The 22,862-nt window shown below is 34.8% G+C and overlaps 1 protein-coding gene across 1 annotated transcript in view; it reads left to right on the top strand.

The window, feature by feature from the left end:
* LOC123268284 (obscurin) overlaps positions 1 to 22,862 on the top strand; it is a 109,894-nt gene that overhangs the window by 45,910 nt on the left and 41,122 nt on the right. The window contains exon 2 of the mRNA XM_044733238.1: positions 18,265 to 18,522. Coding sequence (XP_044589173.1) covers positions 18,265 to 18,522 — 258 coding nt within the window. The remainder of the gene's footprint in view (positions 1 to 18,264; positions 18,523 to 22,862) is intronic.

Genomic DNA, 22,862 nt, shown 5'->3' with positions numbered 1-22,862 from the left:
TTAGAATCTAAAAATTTTTCAATCACCAAAACCCCCAATTTTCCCGTTTTTTTTCGGTTTTTTACAGTTTTCTCAAAATCCTAGGGTGTAGGGGCCAAACGGACCTCAAATTCGGGTTCAGCGGGTCAAATTACATGGGAATATATGTGGCGCGTCCCAAGTACAGACAACTTTTTTTTTTTTTGTGTGCCGGTGTAATTTTTTGACAATTATTACTCCCGCACTTCTATGTGGGGGAGGAATTTCGTAAGATCCTATTCGAGATAATTTCTACATTATAAATAAAAGATTTCAACAAAACTTCGAGTCTATAAAAACTATCGATTGGAAATGAGAAATTTTCATTGTTAACGCCCCCACCATCCCTTTTGGGGTTAGAATTCGAGAAAATCCATTCTTAGCTGAACTTGACATCGTACATGAAGATTCCTACCAAATTTAGACACTCACCCCCGCAATCCCTATCGGAAGTAGAATTTTTTGGGATCCGTTTTGAGATGATCTCATGACAAATGAAAGATTCCTACCTAATTTCAAGTTTTCAGAAGTTACAGTTTGGAAATGGAAATTTGAAATTCTAACACCCACCCCCGCAATCCCTGTCGGAAATAGAATTTATTGAAATCCGTTTTGAGATGATATCTACATGACAAATAAAAGATTCCTACCAAATTTACGCCTTTTAGAAGCTATGTTTTGGAAATTAAGATTTTTTTTTGTCAACACCCACCCCCGCAATCCTTAGTGGGGGTGATTCGTCGTAAAATCCGCTCTTAGATTATTTCTACATCACATAGAAGATTCTTACCAAATTTGGAGTCTATAAGAGCTATAGCTTGGAAATTAAAAATTTTAATTGTTAACATCCACCCCCGCAAACTCCTGTGAGGTATCTTAAAATTCGTTCGTATATTATTTCTACATCTCTTAGAGAAAATTCCTACTTAATTGGAGTCTGTAGGAGCTATAGCTTGAAAATTAAAATTGTCATTGTTAATACCCACCCCCACAATCCGTATTGGGAGTAGGCTGTCATTAAATCCACTCTTGAATCATTTATACATCACATAGAGCAGATTCTTACCAAATTTGGAGCCTATAGGAGCTACAGCTCTGAAATTTAAAATTTTCATTATTAACACCCACCCCCGCAACCCCTTGTGGAGTAGGATATCGTTAAATTCGTTTATTAATTATTTTTACATCACTAACAAAAAATTCATACAAAATTAGGATTCTCTAGGAGCTATAGCTCGGAAATTTTAAATTTTCATTGTTAACGCCCACCCCCGCAATCCATATTGGGAGTTGATTGTCATAAAATCCGCTCTTAGATCATTTCTACATCACATATAGGAGATTCCTGCCAAATTTGGAGTCAATAGGAGCTATAGTTTAAAAATAGGAATTTTCCATTGTCAACGCCCCCGCAAACCCCCTTGTAGGTGGAATTTCGTAAAATCCGTTCTTAGCTGACCTTTACACGGCGAAAGAAATATTCCTACCAAATTTCAAGTCTCTACGCTTTATGGTTTCAGAGATATCGTGATGAGTCAATATATAGGTGGAAATCTCTTATATATATATATATATATATATATATATATATATATATATATATATATATATATATATATATATATATGAAAAGTATATAAAAATGCATGTGGGTACTCAAATAAAAGCTCTTAATAAGTGTAACATCGGAATGAACTTATATCTTTAAAAATGTCAATAGTTAAGAAATTACATTGTATCTTGTAAACCGTTGACATTTTTAAAGATATAGGCTCACCCTGACATTACACTCATCGAGACCTTTCATTTGAGTACCCACATGAATTTTTTATATATTTATATATATTATATATATATTGTGTGATTGAGTGACTGAGTGTTTAACACACAACATTATATATACTACTTTATATATATACTTTATATATACTACTTAACACACTATTTTATATATTATATTAAGATTTTTTGTATCAATTTTGGATGGCCGCAAGGACTTTCGACTTCATGGCCAATTAAATAAATAAATAATAATAATAATAATAATATATATGTATATATGAAAAATATGTCAAAAATGCAAGTGTGTACTCAAATGAAAGCTCGTTATGATTGTAATATCGGAATGAGCTTACATCTTTATAAATGTCAATAGTTAAGAAAGTAAAGTACACTTTAACGAAAATCATTATACAATTAAGCAAAATTTTATTTATTATAGTTCGCAATTCTTGGCAGTCACATAGGGACTGCAGGTTGCTAGTTTTGATAATTTGTGCATTGAATTTCTTCAACAGAATGCATAACTTGAACAGGTCAATGAGTTTATTTCATCTACTAGCTTTAAGAATATCATTTAATTCAATGCAGAAGAAAAATTACATGTAGTCAAGCTGATTCGGTGCATTTGAAAATACGATACCATCAACTGGAGCAAAGAGTATGCTCTCTTTAATTGCAATTGTTAAAGGGAAAAATTTAATTTAAATGATTAGATAATATGACCCAGATTTTACTTTTTGTATTTGAGTATTTTAGTTTATTTTTATTAATTACTTAAAAATTAATAGAAACAATTATTTTTATTAGTGCGGTGATTATTATTTAATTATTGTATTTATTTAGTTAATAATATTATATTATTGTTACCGAAGGTATGATTAAATTAAGAAATTAAGCGTGTGAGAAATTATTATGAAGCCGAGCGAATTAATCGAGCAAAAGAAATTAATTGTAAAAGAAATTAAAAGACTTGGAAAATTATTCTAAGTTCCGAACAAGATTTAGTATAGGAAAGCGATGAATGGATATAAAATGAAAGAAATGACGATTATTATTTTGTAAGAAATAATTTAGGTAAGCGAAGATTTTATAAGTCCCGAGGACAATTTAATATGGAAAATCAACGAATGGATATATAATGAAAGAAATTGCGATTAAAATAATAAAGAATTGTAAATTTGACGAAACGAATGGATAGAAAATGAAGGAAATTACGATTAAAATAATAAAGAATTGAGTTTCGAAAATAAAATCTTAGAATCTGGCGAGACGAATGGATAGAAAATGAAGGAAATTACGATTAAAATAACAAATAATTATTTTTAAATGCTCGTTCGATGACGCCGGACAGATGGCGATAAATTTCCCATTTCGTTCGCTTTAAGTAAAAATTTTAAATATGATAAAGTCTAAAATTTTGGCACAGAAAGGCAATTCTTTCTCGGGAGAATTACTCGGACGAATACTCTTCACCAAGTAATTCTAGAGGATGATACTCTACCTGGAGTCTGACCAAGGCCCAGGTAAGTATCGTGAACCGACCGGATGAAAGTGCTACTCCCCGTGCTGAAGCCTTCAGCTGAGGTACGGTAGGTGATCATAAGCCGTGTAGGTGGGAGCGAGGGTACTCTCCACTTGCTCTCAGGGTAGAGTTTAGGACCCCCCAGGGATGACGGCTAGTCGCCCTGAGGGGGGAGGGGGTGTTACTGGGCAACTAGTTAGTATTTTGTCGACCGCGTTTTTTTTTAATTTGAACCGTGAATACCGTCGTGTATGTTTGGATAGAAAGTTTCTATTGTATTAGTGAATATTGCTTATATTGTTTCTTGATTTTGAACCGCGCTAATGATTTTGAACCGCGAATATGTGTGAAAAGAGTGTTCTAATGTATTGTTTATATTGTTTAATTTGCTTATATTGCTTATATCGTTTATTAACATGATCAGGCCAATAAAGAGGTTTCCTTTTTTCTTTGATTTATTTAAAATGAAGTGTTTTGTTTATATTTTGTTATTGATAATGTGATCCCCGTTTATGACCCTGGACTCCGGCGAGCAAATTTCGAGCCGGGGACTAATTAGATATATATATTTTGAAAACGTGGACGTTACAATAATTATGATTAATAATTAGTTTAAAGCTTCATTGTATTAAACATTTTTTTTTGAAAATCTTAGATTTTTGAAGTTATACTTCTTTAGGCGCGTTATGAAAAATTGATGAGAGTGAAATTTTACGATGCGCGCGCATACCGTGACACAAAATTAACAGAAATGAAGTTGCCCACTAAATCGCTCATTAAGTTGAGGAAAAAATGCTACCAACAAAACAGAAATAGAACCTCTATTAGTGGCGCATGTTGGCACGCACGCCGCCTGTGTTCACTGTGTATTTATATTTATAATACAGTAAAATCTCTATAAAGTTCCGCTGTGAATAGTTCCGTTCTCCTCAATGTTTTCCCCTTCTCTTTAATATTTCCCCTTCGTTCGCACGACATTAGGCGGAGCATGTTTATATGTGTGAGAGCACAAGTGTGAGGTCGATAAGATAGTTATTTTCTAAACCGTCTTAGCCTTATCACCATAAAAATATAAACATAACCCTTGCTGTATAAATATAAGTATCAGTAAACATGTAGTATAAACATTATAAAAATAGATGCTTATTTAGTTAATTAATAATTATTCTAATATTACTCATCATCCTTAAGTCTCAGTGCATAATGTCAGATAACTTAACTCATCAAGTTGCTCAAAAACAGCTAATTTTGGAAAATCAGCCTTCCTGTCGCTTAACACTTCAACAAAAACTCGATATTATTAAGCTGCTCGATGAAAATCACTCAAAAACTGACATAGCTGATCAATACGGAGTAACAAGAACTGCAATTTACAAAATATATAAAGCTCGTGACAAGATACTAAAATTCTCAGCCAATACAAGCAATTTGAATTTGGATAAAAAAAAATCTATCAAACCACTTACAAACGAAGTCATGGATGAAATACTATTTTCCTGGTTAAGTCAAATTCGTCAGCAAGGTACACCGGTCAGTGGACCGTTGATTTGTGAAGCAGCTTTAAAAATTAATAAAATTATAGGAGGTTCTGAAAATTTTAAGGCTAGTGAAGGCTGGCTAAATTCTTTTAAATCCAGATATGGAATAAGAAAAAGAAGTATTCAAGGCGAAAAATTGTCGGCGAATGTTAGTGAAGCTAATAAATTTAAAAATTCTTATAAAAATTTTGTTATAGAGAATGGTTACGAAGATGAAAACGTTTTTAGTGCTGATGAAACTGCTTTAAATTGGAGACTGTTACCTAAAGTGACATTAGCTTTAGGCAGCGAATCGTCGTGTCCTGGATATAAAGTAAGGAAGGAAAAAGTTTCAGTTTTATTTTGTGCCAACGCTGATGGTTCTTGTCGATTGCCACCATTAGTTATTGGTAAATCTCAAAAACCTCGATGCTTCAAAGGAAATGTTTTACCAGTTCTTTATGCTTGTCAAAAATCTGCTTGGATGGACCGAAAAATTTTTCTTGACTGGTATAAAAATAATTTTATACCATTTGTTAAGGCTCACCAAAAAACTCCAGCTAAAGTTTTACTTCTTTTGGATAATTGTCCTGCTGACGTTCTAAATGCTATAGATTCACAGTTTCAAGTTTTATATTTACCACCAAATGTTACTTCCTTAATCCAACCTATGGATCAAGGAGTGATTGAAAAAACGAAAAAATTATATCGGAAAATTTACTAACACAAATAACTGCTGTCACTGAAGAAGTCAACAATCCAGAAATATTTCTAAAAAACTTCAATTTAATTAATGGCTGCCATCTGATTGCATCAGCTTGGCAAGAATTAACGCAAGAAAATTTAGCCTCAGCATGGTCAAAATTAAAATCATTTACTTATACACCTCAAAATGATGATTTTTCAATTGAAGAAGATATTGGTCCTGAAACAGATTGCTGTACGTCAAAAATATCACCTCAAGAGATCGATGAGATAAAAAAATTGATTGAAAAAATTCCAGGTTTAAAAATTAACAATAAATAAAGAATTATGTCATTTTTAATAATTGTAATTTATCATTTTCAGAATATGAGAATTGTACATCGCAAAACATTCAAGATATGTTGTATGAAGAGTCATGTGATCTAGGATGGGAGCCACAAAGTTTAGAAACCATTGCAAATAATATACTTTCTAAGTATCAAATTACTAAAACGAACAAAGATATTATAGACAAAGAAAATTTAAGGCCTTCTAATGTTGATACCGATAATAACAAAAGTTTAAAACAAATTAATTTCACAGCAGTCGCAAAGGATGTTTCGAATAATACGACTAATGTTGAGTATATGGACCAAACTTTAGAGTCTGATTATACAGATTTAGAGTTTCTTGATGATGTACTAAGCTCTGATGATGTTCTAAACGCTAGCTTTATGAGCACTGAATCTATTAGTAGCACAGTTAATTGTGATAAATGTAATATTATTGCTTACAGTTTATTAAATAATAATTTGCAATTTGAAAATTAAAAAGTACCAAACGATTGTGATAATATTAATAATAATATAATTCATGACAATAATAATAATAATAATAATAATAATAATAATAATAATAATAATAATAATAATAATAATAATGTTACTTGTGATAATATCGATAATTATTATGATAAAAAATTGTTTGATCAAAAAGCATTAGAAGCAGTTAACATATTACAACACTGGCATCAAATCAATTGTGATTTTAACAATCAAGATGTTATTAATGATTGTAAAGTTTTAGATAGTATAAAAAAACGTATACTTAATAAATAGTTTTATTTATGATGTAATTGAAATAATATAACTTTAAACAATTAATATAAAATATATGTCAATTGTATTTAATTCTGACAAATTTTAAAAGTTATCAATATAAAACGAATATTTAAATTTCCCGGGCACTATTTCAGTGTATTGGTGAGTTACCACTTTTTGGATTCATTGGTTTATAAAAAATAAGCCACGCCTCTTTACGATCTACTTTGAATAGTTTCCTACCCCCGAGACCGAAACTTTATAGAAAGTTTACTGTATTTATCCACATGCTTTGAGTTTCTACATTTAAAACACGTGTTTTCATTTTGTTTTCATTATTTTTGTTGATTTAGTGCCTAAATTGGGACATATCAACGATTTTATATTGCAAAATCGTCCCATAGCGGCATGTCGAGAGTAAAGCACTTCCACACGCTCATGCATGAGGCGTGCTATTTGAAAATTTCATACTCTCACTAATTCTCCTTCAAATTACTTTTAAACGCGTTGAGATATTCAATTTCTGTAAAATGTATCTCAAAGCTGAAAAATTAAGATTCAATTTACATGTTTTTCAAAATAAAAAAATATCCATCTTAGGATCATTTATGAGACATTTTACTTTTGCATTCGTTTTGTCCACAGAAATGGAATAAAATTAAATCTACTCCCATTTCGGATGCCGAATGGCCTTTTTATTTATTTATACAGTAACTTTATTTAAAATCCGGGTGTATTAAGGTGTTGATGATTTTAGAGATATAGTTAAAGAGATTCTCAACAGATTTATAACTTTTCAATTTTAATAATCAGTTTAAAATATATTCTGATCAGTAACGGGCGTTTAAAATACGTCATTGGTCTATTACAATCTAATAAATAGTCTAAGCAGAAAGCAATGTCCTTAAAATAGTATATTTTCTGAACTAAACAACTGTTATAAGAATTTTGGTATACTTTAAAATTTTACTTCAAGAGTCTCCGAGTTAAAAAAATTAACTTCTGTTATAAGAAAACAATTGATTTAAGCTCATCTAAGTTCATTTTTTCGACTCGGCCGAGTTCATTTTTTTGACCCGGGTCATTAAAATATTTTCTATTATTTTTAGAATTTTTTTAAATACAACGATAGGAAGTTTTTGTTTTTTTTTTTTTTTTTGCATCACTGTTTAAAGACCTATTTGAAATCTAATTCTGAAGCCATTTTTGGTAAAAAGTTTTTCTTTTAATTTGAAAAATAATTCTTGCATAAAATTATTTCATTTAACTTTTAATTCATAATAGTTTAATATGAGATTATATTTCCAACTAATGTTTAAAGAAAATGGCCCTCCTTTTTTCGGCGTTGACATCAAATTTTTTATGCAACTTTGGCGCGCTCCGTTATTTAAACAACTAGAGGGATGTAGACATTATTAGTATGATATATTTTGAAAATTTTTTGTTTTACAATTTTCATTTATGAAATTATCTATGACTTACAAATTTTAAATTATTTTGGAAAAACTGATGATTTTAGTTTAACTGAAGAACTTTAAAATTTAACGTTTTTTACATATTTTTTAGCTATCATATAACGACACAACTATTGAAAGGGCGTTTTTGTTTTGGTCGTGTAAAATACCATCTGACATTAGATCCTATTCTTACCCAATAGTTAAAAATTTTTTTCAATCTTCTTTTGTTCGAAGTCTTTCTTGTGCCTAATCTAAAGAAGATTACGTTATTAATAGGAAAATAAAAGTTTGGGTAATCTAAATGTGCATGTCTCATAACGCTCATTAAATTTTTGAGAAAAAAATAAGTTGTATTACTGACATTCAAAATTAAAGTACGTATAATAAGCATTTGTATTGTATGGAAAATTTAATAAATTGTGCTTTAATTTTTTATTTAAGTATTATATGGTATTGTTATCTCATCGAAAAATACGGCGCAAGCGTACCACTGAACAGACCACTTAGAGCGCCCGGCTTCTAAACCAGCTTTGGCCCAGCCTTGGTAGAAGTCTGGAGTAATAACAGGGTATCAATCTTGGTTGCCAAGACTGGCTCATGCTTTTTAATTAAACCTGATCCAAGTTTTGAAGCCAAAGCAAGCCCAGACTTATTCACCACTATAGAATTTACTCAAAGAAGTAGATTATAACATAAATTTGGATTCTAATTGTTTTATTTTAAGCTAAATTCCCGAGTCAAAATTCGAGTCCCGTTTTGACCGTAAAAATGTCCCAACTCTTTGAAGTCTAATATACCGCTGAAAATCAAGACTGTTTTGACCGTACAAGAAGGTATCGGAGAATAAGTACGGTTAAACCAGGCCTACGCAGGTCTGTTTTGACCGTAAAAATTTCCAGGAGTATAATATTATCATTATAAATATTATTACTATATTTGTCATCTTGTTGATTATTATTATTTCTCTTGCCATCTTGTAGTTCTTAGGCGCAAAAATTCAAATTAATAAAAATCAAATTTTCATGAAAAGTTGACATTTAAAAATTAAAAATTAAAAATAAATAATAATAATAATAATAATAATAATAATAATAAATCTTTATTATTAGCTAACGTGCTATTTTTTGTTCTCTGTACATAAATATTACATGTTTGAGCTTAAATTTAATAATGACTTTTTACAAAATTTTTTAGATCTATTTTGTAAATTTTCAGTCTCTTTTCGTTTTTTAGATTATTCGGAAGACCATTATACCAATCAAAGCCACGGTACACTAGACTCCTTTCTGCAGAGTGTGTTCTGGTGTGCATAATCTGTAACATGTTTCTTTGCCTCGTATAATACTGATGTTTATCGCCTATTAAAGCTAATTTGTTTATCAAATAAGGTGGTGAGAGTCCTAAAACAATTTTGTGAATCAAAATACAGCATTGGTACACCATCAATTGTGACACACTCATCCAGCCTAAAGCCTCTAACATTTTGTCTATACTTGTATATTTGTTTACGCCTAATATAATTCTCATCGCTCTATTCTGTATTTTTTGTAGTACAGCTAATTGTTGCTTATTATAATTCATCATTAGACTAGCGCAATAATCGAAGTGTGGACCAACAACTGCCTTGTAAATAGTGTTTTTTGTCCAACAACTAACTGATTTATTTAATCGATAAATCACATTCAGTTTTTTAGCAATTTTCATCCCCGTTTCTATTAAATGATTATTAAATGACAAGTTGTTATCAATTTTAATACCTAGATATTTAGTCTCCTCTACTTCTACAATACTTTCACCATTTATTTTAATATTACAACTACCGATTTTGTACTTTTTTCTTTTTTCATGTAACATCATAAAAACAGACTTTTTAACATTTATTTTTAGCTGATGCTTTTCAAGCCATATTGTAAGTGTTTCCAAGCACCTGTTTAATTTATATTCAATTTTTTTCTCATCTTTATTAGAAAAATACAGTTTCATATCATCTGCGAAGAGTCTGCAAACGATACCATACTCTTTCATTACATTTATTACTGTATTTATGTATAGTATAGATAATAATGGACCTAGCTTAGAGCCTTGTGGTACCCCATGTTCAACATTTAATTGATCTGACATGCTACTGTTAAATTTTACTACTTGTTTTCTATTATCTAATTACGTTTTAAACCAATCTAACACAATGCCACTTATTCCTTAATTATTTAAGATACTTATTAGTTTCCTTCTATTTATCGTTTCAAAGGCTCTCGCAAAATCGATAAAAACGACACCTACATACCTTCCATCATCAATATCCTTTCTCCAGTCGATCAAAGAGCACTGCATGGCTGTTTCACATGAGTGCTCTTTTCTGAAACTAGATTGTTCTTCGTTAATTATTTTATTTTCTTCAATGAATTTATCTAGCTGAGATTTTACGATACTTTCTAAGATCTGTTCAATAACTGGCAGTGTGTTAATTGGTCTAAAATCTGATATTTTTATGCTATCTTTAATTTTTTGTATGGGTACTATAACAGAAACTTTCAGATTATCTGGTACAATAGCAGACTTAAGCGATTCATTCAATATATTTAATATTATACTCCTATCGGCATTCCATAAATATTTTAAAATTACCGAATTGACATCATTATTGTATCCTTTTTTATCATCCAAGCTCTTTACAATCTTATCTATATCATTTTCATCTAAACTATCAAATTTATCCCACTTCTGATTACTACTATTATCATTATTTTTATAATCAAGTGAAATACATCCTATACTATTGAAAATTTTCCCAATGCTATCAATAAAGTAATGGTTGAATTCGTTGGAGATCATTAATTCATCATTCAAAATTCGACCATCAGTTTCAATACTATTAATAGAAGTTTGAGCTTTCTTATTTCCTATCAGATCTTTTAACTCTCTTCAAAGAATTTTACCATCCCTTTTATTTGCATCTATTCTATCATCATTGTGATGTCTTTTACGTTTTCTTAGTTCATTAACAATATAATTTCTTAGTCTTTTATAATTATTAATATCTTTCTTAAGACCAGAGTTTTTCGATAGAAAAAATAAACGATCTCTCTCTTTCATTTTTTCTATCAAATCTTTAGTGATTATTAAATAATAATAATAATAATAATAATAATAATAATAATAATAATAATAATAATACTAATAATAATAATAATAATAATAATAATAATAATAATAATAATAATAATAATAATAATAATAATAATAAAATTCAAATTTTGAAAAAAAAAACCCTTTTCTGAGGTTATTATTATTATTATTATTATTATTATTATTATTATTATTATGTTATTAAATGCTCAGGGGGGTTGTCCCCGGAGTCCGATTCTCCGAGGGCCCAGCCTGAGCTCCATCCGTTACTGCTGGACCACTCCGCACAACAAGGCGGTTAGTGATCACAGCAGGCCAAAGTCATTTTCCTAAGTAGACGGAGGGAACCTAGTATGACAGCCTTCTGCATCCTGACCGCCAAGAATTCAGCTTTTGATGAGCAAGCTGGAACTCTGGCAAGTGAGGATACAAAAGACTGTTTCATCCCTCCGAGGACGCCAACAATCAGGACGACGAGCTTGACACGGTAACCTGGGTAAAGTTTGCCAATTTCAAACAGGAGATCCTGATATATTTGTTTTTTGTGCTCTTCTTTGGCTGAGATGTTGTATTCAGCCGGGGCCGAGAACTCAATGACATAAATGTCACGAGTAGCCTTGTCGAAGAGCACAATATCAGGTTTGTTGTGATCTATCCGCCGAGTTGTTGCAAACGGCATGTTCCAATAAATTTTGCAACTGTCATTCTCAACAACCTGGGGAATATCTCCTGGCAGATAAGGCAGCACCGGTGTCACGTCAATACCGTAGCGGTGACGAAGATAGTAGTACAGTACTCTCAGGGCAGCATTGTGACGCTGGATGTATGCACCTCTCGCCAGCACAGGACATGCTGACAAAATGTGCATAAGCGTCTCTGGATGTTGTTTACACGCCCTGCAGGTCGTGTCCGGAAGCTGCACCTGGAGCACCTTGCTACGGTACTCTAGAGTGTTAATGACACCATCTTGGCAAGCAAATATGAACCCTTCAGTCTCGGACATCAGGCCAGCTGACTTTAAGAAGGAAAACGTCAGCTGGGCGGACAAGCCATGATCACGCACGTGTTTGAAGAACACGCTGTGCATAGACTTGTCCATCAGTTTGCCTAGGAGTAGTTTTTCCTCGGCGTTCCTGATGACGCTCTTGAATTCCTCCTTTCGGAGTTCCATAAGAGCGTTTATTTCTCCAAGACCAAGGGTTCTTGCCGCATTATTATTATTATTATTATTATTATTATTATTATTATTATTATTATTATTATTATTATTATTATGTTATTAAATGCTCAGGGGGGTTGTCCCCGAAGTCCGACTCTCCGAGGGCTCAGCCTGAGCTCCATCCATTACTGCTGGACCACTCCGCACAACAAGGCGGTTAGCGGCCACAGCAGGCCAAAGTCATTTCCCTAAGTAGACGGAGGGAACCTAATATTACAGCCTTCTGCATCCTGACAGCCAAGAACTCAGATTTTGACGTGCAAGCTGGAACTTTGGCGAGTGAGGATACAAAAGACTGTTTCATCCCTCCAAGGACGCCAACGATTAGGACGACTAGTTTGACACGGTAACCTGGGTAAAGTTTGCCAATTTCAAATAGGAGATCCTGATATATTTTTCTTTTGTGCTCTTCTTTGGCTGAGATGTTGTGTTCAGCCGGGGCCGAGAACTCAATGACATAAATGTCACGAGTGGCCTTGTCGAAGAGCACAATATCGGGTTTGTTGTGATCGATCCGCCGGGTTGTTGCAAATGGCATGTTCCAGTAAATTTTGCTATTATTATTATTATTATTATTATTATTATTATTATTATTATTTGTGACGGGTGGGCCTACCCTCCCGTCAGTATTATGATATTCTATATAAATTTTCTATAAATCGATGGGCCAACTTGCCCACCTGAATGGGACACCGAATTTCCGTTGTATTTATAGCCTGACTCTGGTTACCGAGAATCGCTGCTTGCACGTGTTGCTGAGGAGACGCTTTCTCATGGGAACCGAGCGAACAGGTACTCTAGCAAAGGGAACCGCTTTCGGCGCCTTGATACCATTTTCTGTTGACTAGGGAACTTGACAATAACCACCTAGTTCCTAAGGGCGGAATAATCTGAGTTCAACCGCGGAAAAATACAAGTTCCGCGCAGTGATACAGGTCTTTAGCGGCATCCACGACCGAGGTTACATAAACCTAGGACCTCCAGGCGGAACGGCCACTTGTAATCAGTCAGTCGTTTAGTCTGTCCGAATCTATGTCGAGTCCGAGCTGTCTTGCATCGTGATTAATTGTCTCCTAAGACTCTCATTCTCGTTGCTGTCCCATTTCTCTCTCTCTCAGTTATAGAATCAAAAGTATTGCATCAAATGGATTATTGTACTGGATTAGATTTGCTTTCATAAATAGAATTAGGTTGTAAAAGAGACTCTCAGGGCCATTTCGGGCAACTACCATGCTTTGGGGACGCCCAATAAACAATTAGTACCGTAATTCACGAGTATTCTTCATTCACTGAGCGACCCACCCCCTTATCAACATCTAAATATTTTTCAGTGAGACGCTGAGCTAGTCCGGAGGTCTGTTTACGTGACAGGTAAATAACCAGGTGTAGGCTCACACGTAACATTATTATTATTATTATTATTATTATTATTATTATTTCAAGCCTGGTTTGACAGTAATCGTGGTAGAATGGGACAAAACTCTACTAGTTACGGTGAAACCAGGCCTCAGTCTAAATGAGCTATCAATACAGCGCCAAGTCTGTTTTGACCGTAAAATTGAGATGGGAAAAAATTACCCGGGAAAAAATGATCAGATATGAACAGGCATGAGTCTTCAGGTTTGATCAGATAAGAAAAATGACCGGGTCTGATCAGACCTGGGCAGGCATGTTCATGTCTGATCAGATCTGTTCATGTCTGACTCGATCAGGTCCATAAAAAAAAAAAAAGATTGGTACCGACGGGGATCTGAACCATGTACGTTGCGCTCTTTAGACTTATACTTTACCTGTTGACCCAATGACTTATCTTAACTCTAGCGTACCTTTCAAACTACTTTAAGTAATTTAAATTTTATACATGACTTATTCTTATAGTTAATGGAGTTCTATACTTAATTTATTAATTATTAATAATTAATTATACACAGTAAAAAATTTCGCGTCATTGCGTTAAAAAATTTTGTGTTAAAAATTTTTATGTTAAATATTTAACACTTTTTTGTGTTGATTTAACAGAATAAATGTTAAATTTACACATAAAAGTGTTAAATATTTAACACAAAAATTTTTAACACTAAGATTTTTGACTCTATGACGCAAAATTTTTTACTGTGTATATTAGAGTGATTTATTTGGGACGGCTATGTATTTTTTCCGCTCCATTAACATATGGTTCTATGTAAAGTAAAAAAAAATTTCTTTAAGGTTTAGTCCGTAATTATAATTTTATTGTTTTCTTTTAAAATTGAAGTTTTTTTTAATTAAAACATATTGGAAATGAAGAATTATTTGTGTGTTCTACAATTTAGCAGCCTTTGACACTACTGCAATGGATCAAGGCGTAGCTTAAGATAATAACAGACACCTTGAAAGGACTTATTATCGCCTATCGATATCAACTGATATATTTTGGTATTTTCACGCTATCAAACTCAAACATTTACTTAATAATCTTATTTTTCGCGTATTTAATGGAACACAGTAAAAAATTTTATGTCATTGCGTCAAAATTCATCGTTAAAAATCATCGTTTTGGTATGGAAAATTAAAAAGTTCATACTTATATAAGTCGAAATTTTTGATCAAAGGTGCACATTTAAAATTTATAAGGGGATAGAAACTGATACGTTATACGGAACAAATTAATTTTAAAAATAGAACTGCAGTCTATAGTTCAATAAAATTTTTCTTCCAGACTTAAAATATCATTTAAGAGGGCAAATCATTCATGAACAGTTCTTGTCAGCTGATATATGGAGTTTTAATCCTTATCTATTTTAGGCTAGATCAGACATGATCAGACATGGACAGGTCTGATCAGGTCTGAGCGTATTTAACGCTTCAGACATGAACAGGCATGGACAGGTCTGATCAGGTCTGAGCATATATAATGCTTCAGACATGAACAGGCTTGATCAGATCTGATCAGGTCTGAGCGTATTTAATGCTTCAGACATTAACAGACAAGAGCAGGCATGAACAGGCTTGATCAGGTCTGATCCGGTCTGAGCGTATTCAACACCAGACATGAGCAGACATGAACAGGCATGGACAGGTCTGATCAGGTCTGAGCGTATTTAACGGTTCAGATATGAACAGGCTTGATCAGGTCTGAGCGTGTTTAATGCTTCATACATGAACAGGCATGAACAGTCATGAGCAGGCATGAACAGGCTTGATCAGGTTTGATCAGGTCTGAGCGTATTTAACACCAGACATGAACAGGCATGGACAGGTCTGATCAGGTCTGAGCGTATTTAACGGTTCAGACATGAACAGGCATGGACAGGTCTGATCAGGCCTAATTTCAGGCCTGATCATACATGAACAGGTCTGATCAGGTCGGATTTCAGGCCTGATCAGATATGAACAGGTCTGATCAGTCCTGATCATTTTTTCCCGGGTACGGTTAAAACGGACCTCGAATTTCGACTCGGGTTAGTATTAAGAACCCAATTTCGAATAAATTGAATCTTTTGAAATAAAATAGTAAAATTTTACGAAAGGGTTAAATTATTTTGTATAAAATGGGTAGTTGTTAGTTGAAATAATAAAAATAGTATATTACGACCCTCTAGCCCAGAAAGTTTTGGCCATGGGTTGTATACTATTTTTCTTGATTCCCATCCGAAAATACGGAAACACGTAGCCAGAAAAAACACGTAGTCCACTAGAGTGCGCTGTAATTCAAACGAGCCACAAAAGTCGTACTTTCTGAAATGAAACGCGGCCCGAAAGTTCGTATTTTTGGGTCAGTCATCAAGAAAATTTTTAAATTGTCATTTATTTATTTCAATTTTAATGTAGCGCTAACGTAAGCTTAGACCGTTTGACTTTTAATTTGGACCTAACTTCCCCTAATTTTAGAAATAAAGTGAATATCGCATTTGTCCTAACCGAGATTCGAATCCGTGCCGTGCGCTTTTTAGATCGATAACTAACCCCTATGCCGTATGACCCATGAGTTGGTGCACATCTCATTATTCTTATAAGCTAACTCTATATTGTGACAGAGTGTGACGGTTAATTATTTATATAACTTATGTTATTTTTTATTGTGTTTCGATATAAATTAAATATTTTTTACAAATATTTATTAATTTAAAAAATGCAAAAGTCAAGTTCTTATATTACTTTAGACTTTGTACATCGTTCTGTATATTTTTAATATCTTATTAAAAATTTTAATTTTTAAAACTATCAATATTAAAAATTAAACTGCAAATTATTATATTTCAATTTTGTTAAGACTACATCAATTTTGACGATGTGCAATTATTTATGTTGACTTATATATCAATTAAGGACGTAAATTATAAACATAACTCCTCAAATGGATTATGGATTTGACTCAAGATGTATCATAAGCACTGCCTATTTTAAATCGGGTTTCCAGTTTTGGCTCAAGTTTGGGTTTTCCATTGAATGGCCAAGTTAACACAGTAAAAAATTTTGCGTCATTGCGTGAAAAAATTTTGTGTTAAAAATTTTTATGTTAAATATTTAACACTTTTTTGTCTTAATTTAACATTTTTCTGTGTTAATTTAACACAATTAATGTTAAATTTACACATAAAAGTGTTAAATATTTAACACAAAAATTTTTAACACAAAAATTTTTGACGCAATGACGCAAAATTTTTTACTGTGTAGATTGTACAATCCTGGTCCAAGTCTGTGTCACCATTAAACGGCCAAAGCTAGGCTTCCTAGTCTTGGTCCAAGTCTGGATAGCCATTGAATGGCCAAGACAGGGAACCCCAGTCCTGGCTCAAGCTCGAGTAATCATTCGGTTGGCCAAGATTGAATACTCAGTATTCTTATTAGCTTATTGAATACTCAGTATTGATTCAAGCATGAGCTAATGTACGTGCGCCGAAGCTGGGTTGCCAATGCTGACTCAAGCATGGCCCCGTCGTTTACCTCTGGCAGTTCCCATATGGGCCACATAATTTCAATTTTTTAATAATTATAAATTTATGACTCTGAATTAGACAACAATATTAAATACGAAATCAAAAGAAGCAATTCTGTATAAACATTAAAAATAAAATCTGAAAACAGTATATCTTGAAGATCATCCCTGGAACTTTCCGCTATATTCGAGTCCAAAACGCTCAAAAAATTTCTCACTGCAGATTTTGAGCTCAACGAGCTTAAAAATACATTTTTCATATATTTTCAAGCTCGAAGAAACGTACACTTTTCTTTGACAATTTTAAATTGCAACTCCTTAAAAAAAATGTGACGTGAAATTTTAAAGTTTTGAAAAAAAAATAAAACTATTTTATAATTTTTTCAACACCGATATCTTTTCAATAAATTGTCCGACTTTGATCTAGTTTACGGAATTGAACCCAATTTTTTTAGAACAACGAGATTACTTGTTGTCTGCTAAAGTATTTGACCAAAAATTTTGAAGTGATGTTAAAAAAACATTTTTTTTTTTATTTTTCGGCGACGATATATTTTATACAAATTATCCGATTTTGATGTGGTTTTCGGCGATCGAAATTGTTTTTTGAAGTTAAGAGCTGGTTAAATTTTAGAAGTAAGAAAAAGTCTTTTTGTCTTTAAAAAACAATTTGAATGTCGCCGACTGCATCAAAAATTGTTAAATTGTTCAAGAGATATTGCAGTTTAAAATTTTCAAAAAACTGTGTACAACAACTACTAGATTTTTGAGCTCCAAGTTTTTAAACGTTTTGAGCTCGAATATAGCGGTAAGTTCCTGCGATGGCCGGAAAAGTTAAACATTCATCTAATTTTTTTTTTTTTTTTTTTTTTTTTGTAAAATATTAAACATAGGAGTTCAATTATTACTTTTTATTAACAGAAATTCCAAAGTTCACAAATACTGGTGATTCAGGCAAAGAAGAATTACCTGAAGATAATTTGGAAAAAAATAACACAGTTGACTCAACTAAAAAGGATCTAGAAGAAGCAGTTGTAAAGATACAAGCTGTATTTCGAGGACACCATACCAGAAAGAGTATGAAAGGAACAGAAACTACATCGCAGCAAAAGCAAACCAAAGAGGAGAGTGAACCAACACAAGAACAGCTGCAGGAAGAATTTCGTACGGATGACGTTGGTAAGACTTTCAATTCAGTTTTATTTATACAAATGCAGAAATTTGCATTCAATTTTTCGATGAATCAATATGTTTTTTTTTTTTTTTTTTTTTTAAAGTAAATAATCTCTTAGAAACGGTTGACTCTATGTATATGTATATGTGTATCCATATATGGAAAAGTTAACAAATCTTTATTGTCTATGCTATTTATATAACTACCCAGGTAGAATTCGCGAATGCTGCGAATTCTACCTGGTATTGTTTGTTCGCGAATGGTATTGTTTATTCGAGCCTTGAGAAGTCATCACTGCCCAAGTCTCGGCCCAGGCTTGGCCCAATAGTATTATATTATATATATATATAGTATTATATTATTGATTCGAGCCTTGAAAAGTCTACCCCGAGACTTGGTCCAATAGTTTAACGTCGCTAGGATTTACTTTCAAATACAAATTGATCAGACCAAAAATTTTGAAGAAATTTGAAAAATTCACTTTTTCTGAATTTTTTTGACAACGATTTTTGACAAACTCAGGAGCCAATCAATCGATTTTGACGTCCTTGGCAGCGATCGGCGTGGTTTTTAAAGGTTAAGAACAGATTCGATTTTGGAGTTGATCGATAAAGCCGTTTAAAAGTTATTCCAACAAAACCACCTTCAAAAAAATTTTTTTTCTTAGTATTTTAGAGATTTCTCAAAACTTCTCAAAATCTATTGGTCCGAATCGGTTCAAATTCTCAGGAAATTTAAGCTTGAGGGAATTCTTTAGAACGCCGTTTGGTAGGTTCTGATCAGTTTAGTCATTCAAATGTTATAAGCGGTTCACATACTCACATATACACACACACACACACACACACACACACACACACACACACACACACACACACACACACACACACACATATCTCGTGTCGGGTTTGCTGGGTTCCACATAGGGCCCAGGAGGAGGAGGAGGAGGAAATAAAATACTCGAGGTGAACCAAAATTTAGCAAACAAAGATATGGAAATGTCACAGAACTTTCAAACATCGTTTACCGCACAAGGGAGGGATACCTTAGTGCCGGCGAGGGAAGGCGTCCTAATGGGCCTGACCTTGTTGTCATCAAGTGACCGTTTGGACAGCAGGGTGGACCCCATGGCTGCGCTATCTAGAAATGCGACAGGGAGTACGAAAACAGCACTGATGGAAGTGGACGGACAGGCGAGCAATGCTCTTCCAAGGAGTAGAGGACCTTTTGCTCCCGTCACTACCCATGCTTATCGAGAAAGGATTAGCTCTCTATCAACCGTCATTGGCAAATAATCGCCAATGGAGAGGTTCGGTAGCAAGATCGAAGAGTTAGCTGATTTCATCAAGGATAAAAAAAATCTCCATCATGAAATCAGAAAATTAGTTACGTTTATTGCTACAGCACATAGGCTGACCAACAAAACAGCAACGACGTCGGTGACAACCACTCAAACATCACCATCAAATATCTGGATTAAAGTGACTCAGCAAAAGAAGAAAAAGGAAGAAGAACAGGAGGAAGTGGCTCAATCTGCTAAAGCCCAAAACCAGCCAAGCAATGGTGGCTCTAAGAAACCGAGGAGGAAGAAGACAAGAACTAAGGCTGTTCTTGTTCAACCAGTAGAAGGCCAAACATATGCAGGTATCCTGAAGGAAATCAAGGCCAAGCTAAATCCTTTTGAGACTGGCGTAGACATAAAGTCTATTAAAAAGACGAAACACGGAGGCATTCTCCTTGGAATAGCTCGAACGACCGAAGACAGCAGTGCTTTCACCAAAGCGGTAAAGTCAGCTACGGCTAATATTGGTACGGTTAAGACGCTTACACCAATAACAACGATCGAGATCCTTGACTTGGATGAAGTCTCTACCGAGAGCAACGTTCGTGAAGCACTTAAACCTGATTACTCAAACAGCCTGGAGATCAAGCGCGTGAATTTGACAAAACCTATACCACGAGACAATCGGGCAGCCTTCTGCGAGATAGACGAGGCTAGCGCGATCAAGATCCTTGACAAGGCCCGTATAAAGATCGGATGGGTTAACTGTCGCATACGCCCAGTTGCGAAAGTAACTCGATGCTTCAAATGCCTTGGTTTTGGGCACCAAACGCGTAACTGTACGAGACCTGACAGAAGCAAGTGTTGCAATAAATGTGGTGGAGAAAACCACAAGTCTGTAAACTGCACGAAGCCAAAATGCTTCCTCTGTACACCGGACAAAGACGTTCAAGATGGCTTATGTTATATTTCTGGCTCCAGGGCTTGTAAGGCATCCCGCACCGTACTTGCCAAAGCTACGAGAGGGCAGAAATGACGCGCATTCTACAAGGAAACCTGAATAGGTGTGCGTTGGCGCAAAAGTTACTTCGCCAACGAGTCTTTGAAGAGAAGATCGACGTTTCCTTCATCTGCGAGCAACATCTAAACCTCCAAGATAGAGCATGGTTCGCCGACGAAACTGGCACGGCAGCGATTTGGATTGTGAACACAAAGAACGTCACCGTCAACAACAGTGGAAGTGGAGCAGGTTTTGTCTGGATTCAAACCCCCACAACCTGCCTCATGAGCGTTTATCTCTCACCTAATAAAGGGATTAGTGTGTTCTGACAGAAACTGGCAAATATAGAAGATGCGATTACTAAGTTCGGTGGTGTCATTGTAGCTGGTGATTTCAACGACAAATCGGCTGAATGGGGTGCTACTTTCTCCGGCACCAGAGGTAACAAAGTTGCGGATGTCGCAGCTAGACTAGACCTCATAGTGCTGAATACCGGGAGCACCACGACCTTTAGAAGACCGGGGTACCAAGAATCCATCCTCGACATCTCGTTGGCGACTCCAAGGATTGCCAACATTATCGAAGACTGGACTGTATCTGAAGAATACAGTGGCAGTGATTACCAGTTTGTCACATTCAACGTTGGACTAGTATCTGCTTCGGTTTTACCTAGAGGCACTGTGAACGTCCCTAACACGAAGCTAGTCTACTCTGCAGAATAACCCGATATCAAATACCCGCAGCAAGACTGAAAAAACAGTCCTAAATACGATGAAAGAAATTGCTGCCTCATGTGACGCCTGTATGCCGCGGCTGAAAAATCGAAGTTTTCACAGGCTGGCGTACTGGTGGTCATCAGACATAGCAGAACTTCGAAAAAAATGCCACGAGCTACCTTGGCTAGCAACGAGAACTGCGAAGCGCTCCCCCAATCAAGATCTACATTCGAGTGAGTACAAGCAGGCCAAAAAGAACCTAAACCGGGCTATCAAAGCAAGCAAAGCAAGATTGTGGCAAGAGATATGTAACGACCTTGATAAAGACATCTGGGGTATAGCCTACCAAATTGTCGTCAAACGACTTGGAAAGGCTTCACCAGAAGTGCCGAAACCACCTGCTTTAATGAGCAGCATCGTAGCAGAGCTGTTTCCCAAACACTCACCACGGGAAAGAAGACATTATATGAAAAACAGCGTAACACCTTTCATAACCAGGGAACTACAGGAGGTGGCAAAGACTCTCAAGACAGGAAAAGCACCTGGCCCTGATGGTATCCCGGAATCGGTGATCAAGATTGTAGCCCTGGAATACCCAGATATACTACTGAACGCTTGCAACGCATACTTATCAACTGGCATGTTTCCAACGGCTTGGAAGCGGCAGAGATTGGTTCTGTTAGACAAAGGTAAAGGTGACCCTGTAACACCTTCATCGTTCTGACCACTCTGCATGCTTGACATTGCAGGGAAACTGCTCGAAAAGCTCATACAGAGAAGACTACGCAACGACATCGATCGTGCTGAAGGCTTTGCCACAAACCAACATGGCTTTCGGAAAGGACGATCGAGAGTCGGCGCGATCCAGAAAGTCATAGGGACAGCGAGAGAAGCATGGTCTGGTAGCGTCAAAGCCCGCAAGGTGTGCCTTGTTCTCACACTAGACATCAAAAACGCCTTCAACAGCGCGAATTGGTGTGACATCCTAGATGCCTTGGAGCACAAATTTTACGTGAAGCCAGAAAATCTGGCAATAGTTGATGACTATCTCGATAAAAGAACGCTGATAGTAGAACGACGGAAGGCCCACAAGAACATGACATAACGCCTGGCGTGCCGCAAGGTTCAATCATGGGGCCCAACCTATGGAACGTGGGCTATGAAGAACTCCTGGATATCCCGCTGCCAAAACAAGTGCAACTCACGGGCTTCGCGGATGACGTCGCATCTACGATAGTAGTAGACAGTGCTGAGCAGGTATAAATGTATATGGGGTATTCCATGCCAAATCGACGACTTTTAAACCCGACCCCTTTAGATTTAGCTGAAACTTTTCTATTCTTTTCT

This window comes from Cotesia glomerata, linkage group LG7 (assembly GCF_020080835.1).
Source record: "Cotesia glomerata isolate CgM1 linkage group LG7, MPM_Cglom_v2.3, whole genome shotgun sequence".
In the NCBI taxonomy this organism is placed as follows: Eukaryota; Metazoa; Arthropoda; class Insecta; order Hymenoptera; family Braconidae; genus Cotesia; species Cotesia glomerata.
The sequence above is the reverse complement of the archived record's forward strand: the minus strand, read 5'-3'. Positions and strand labels throughout refer to the sequence as shown.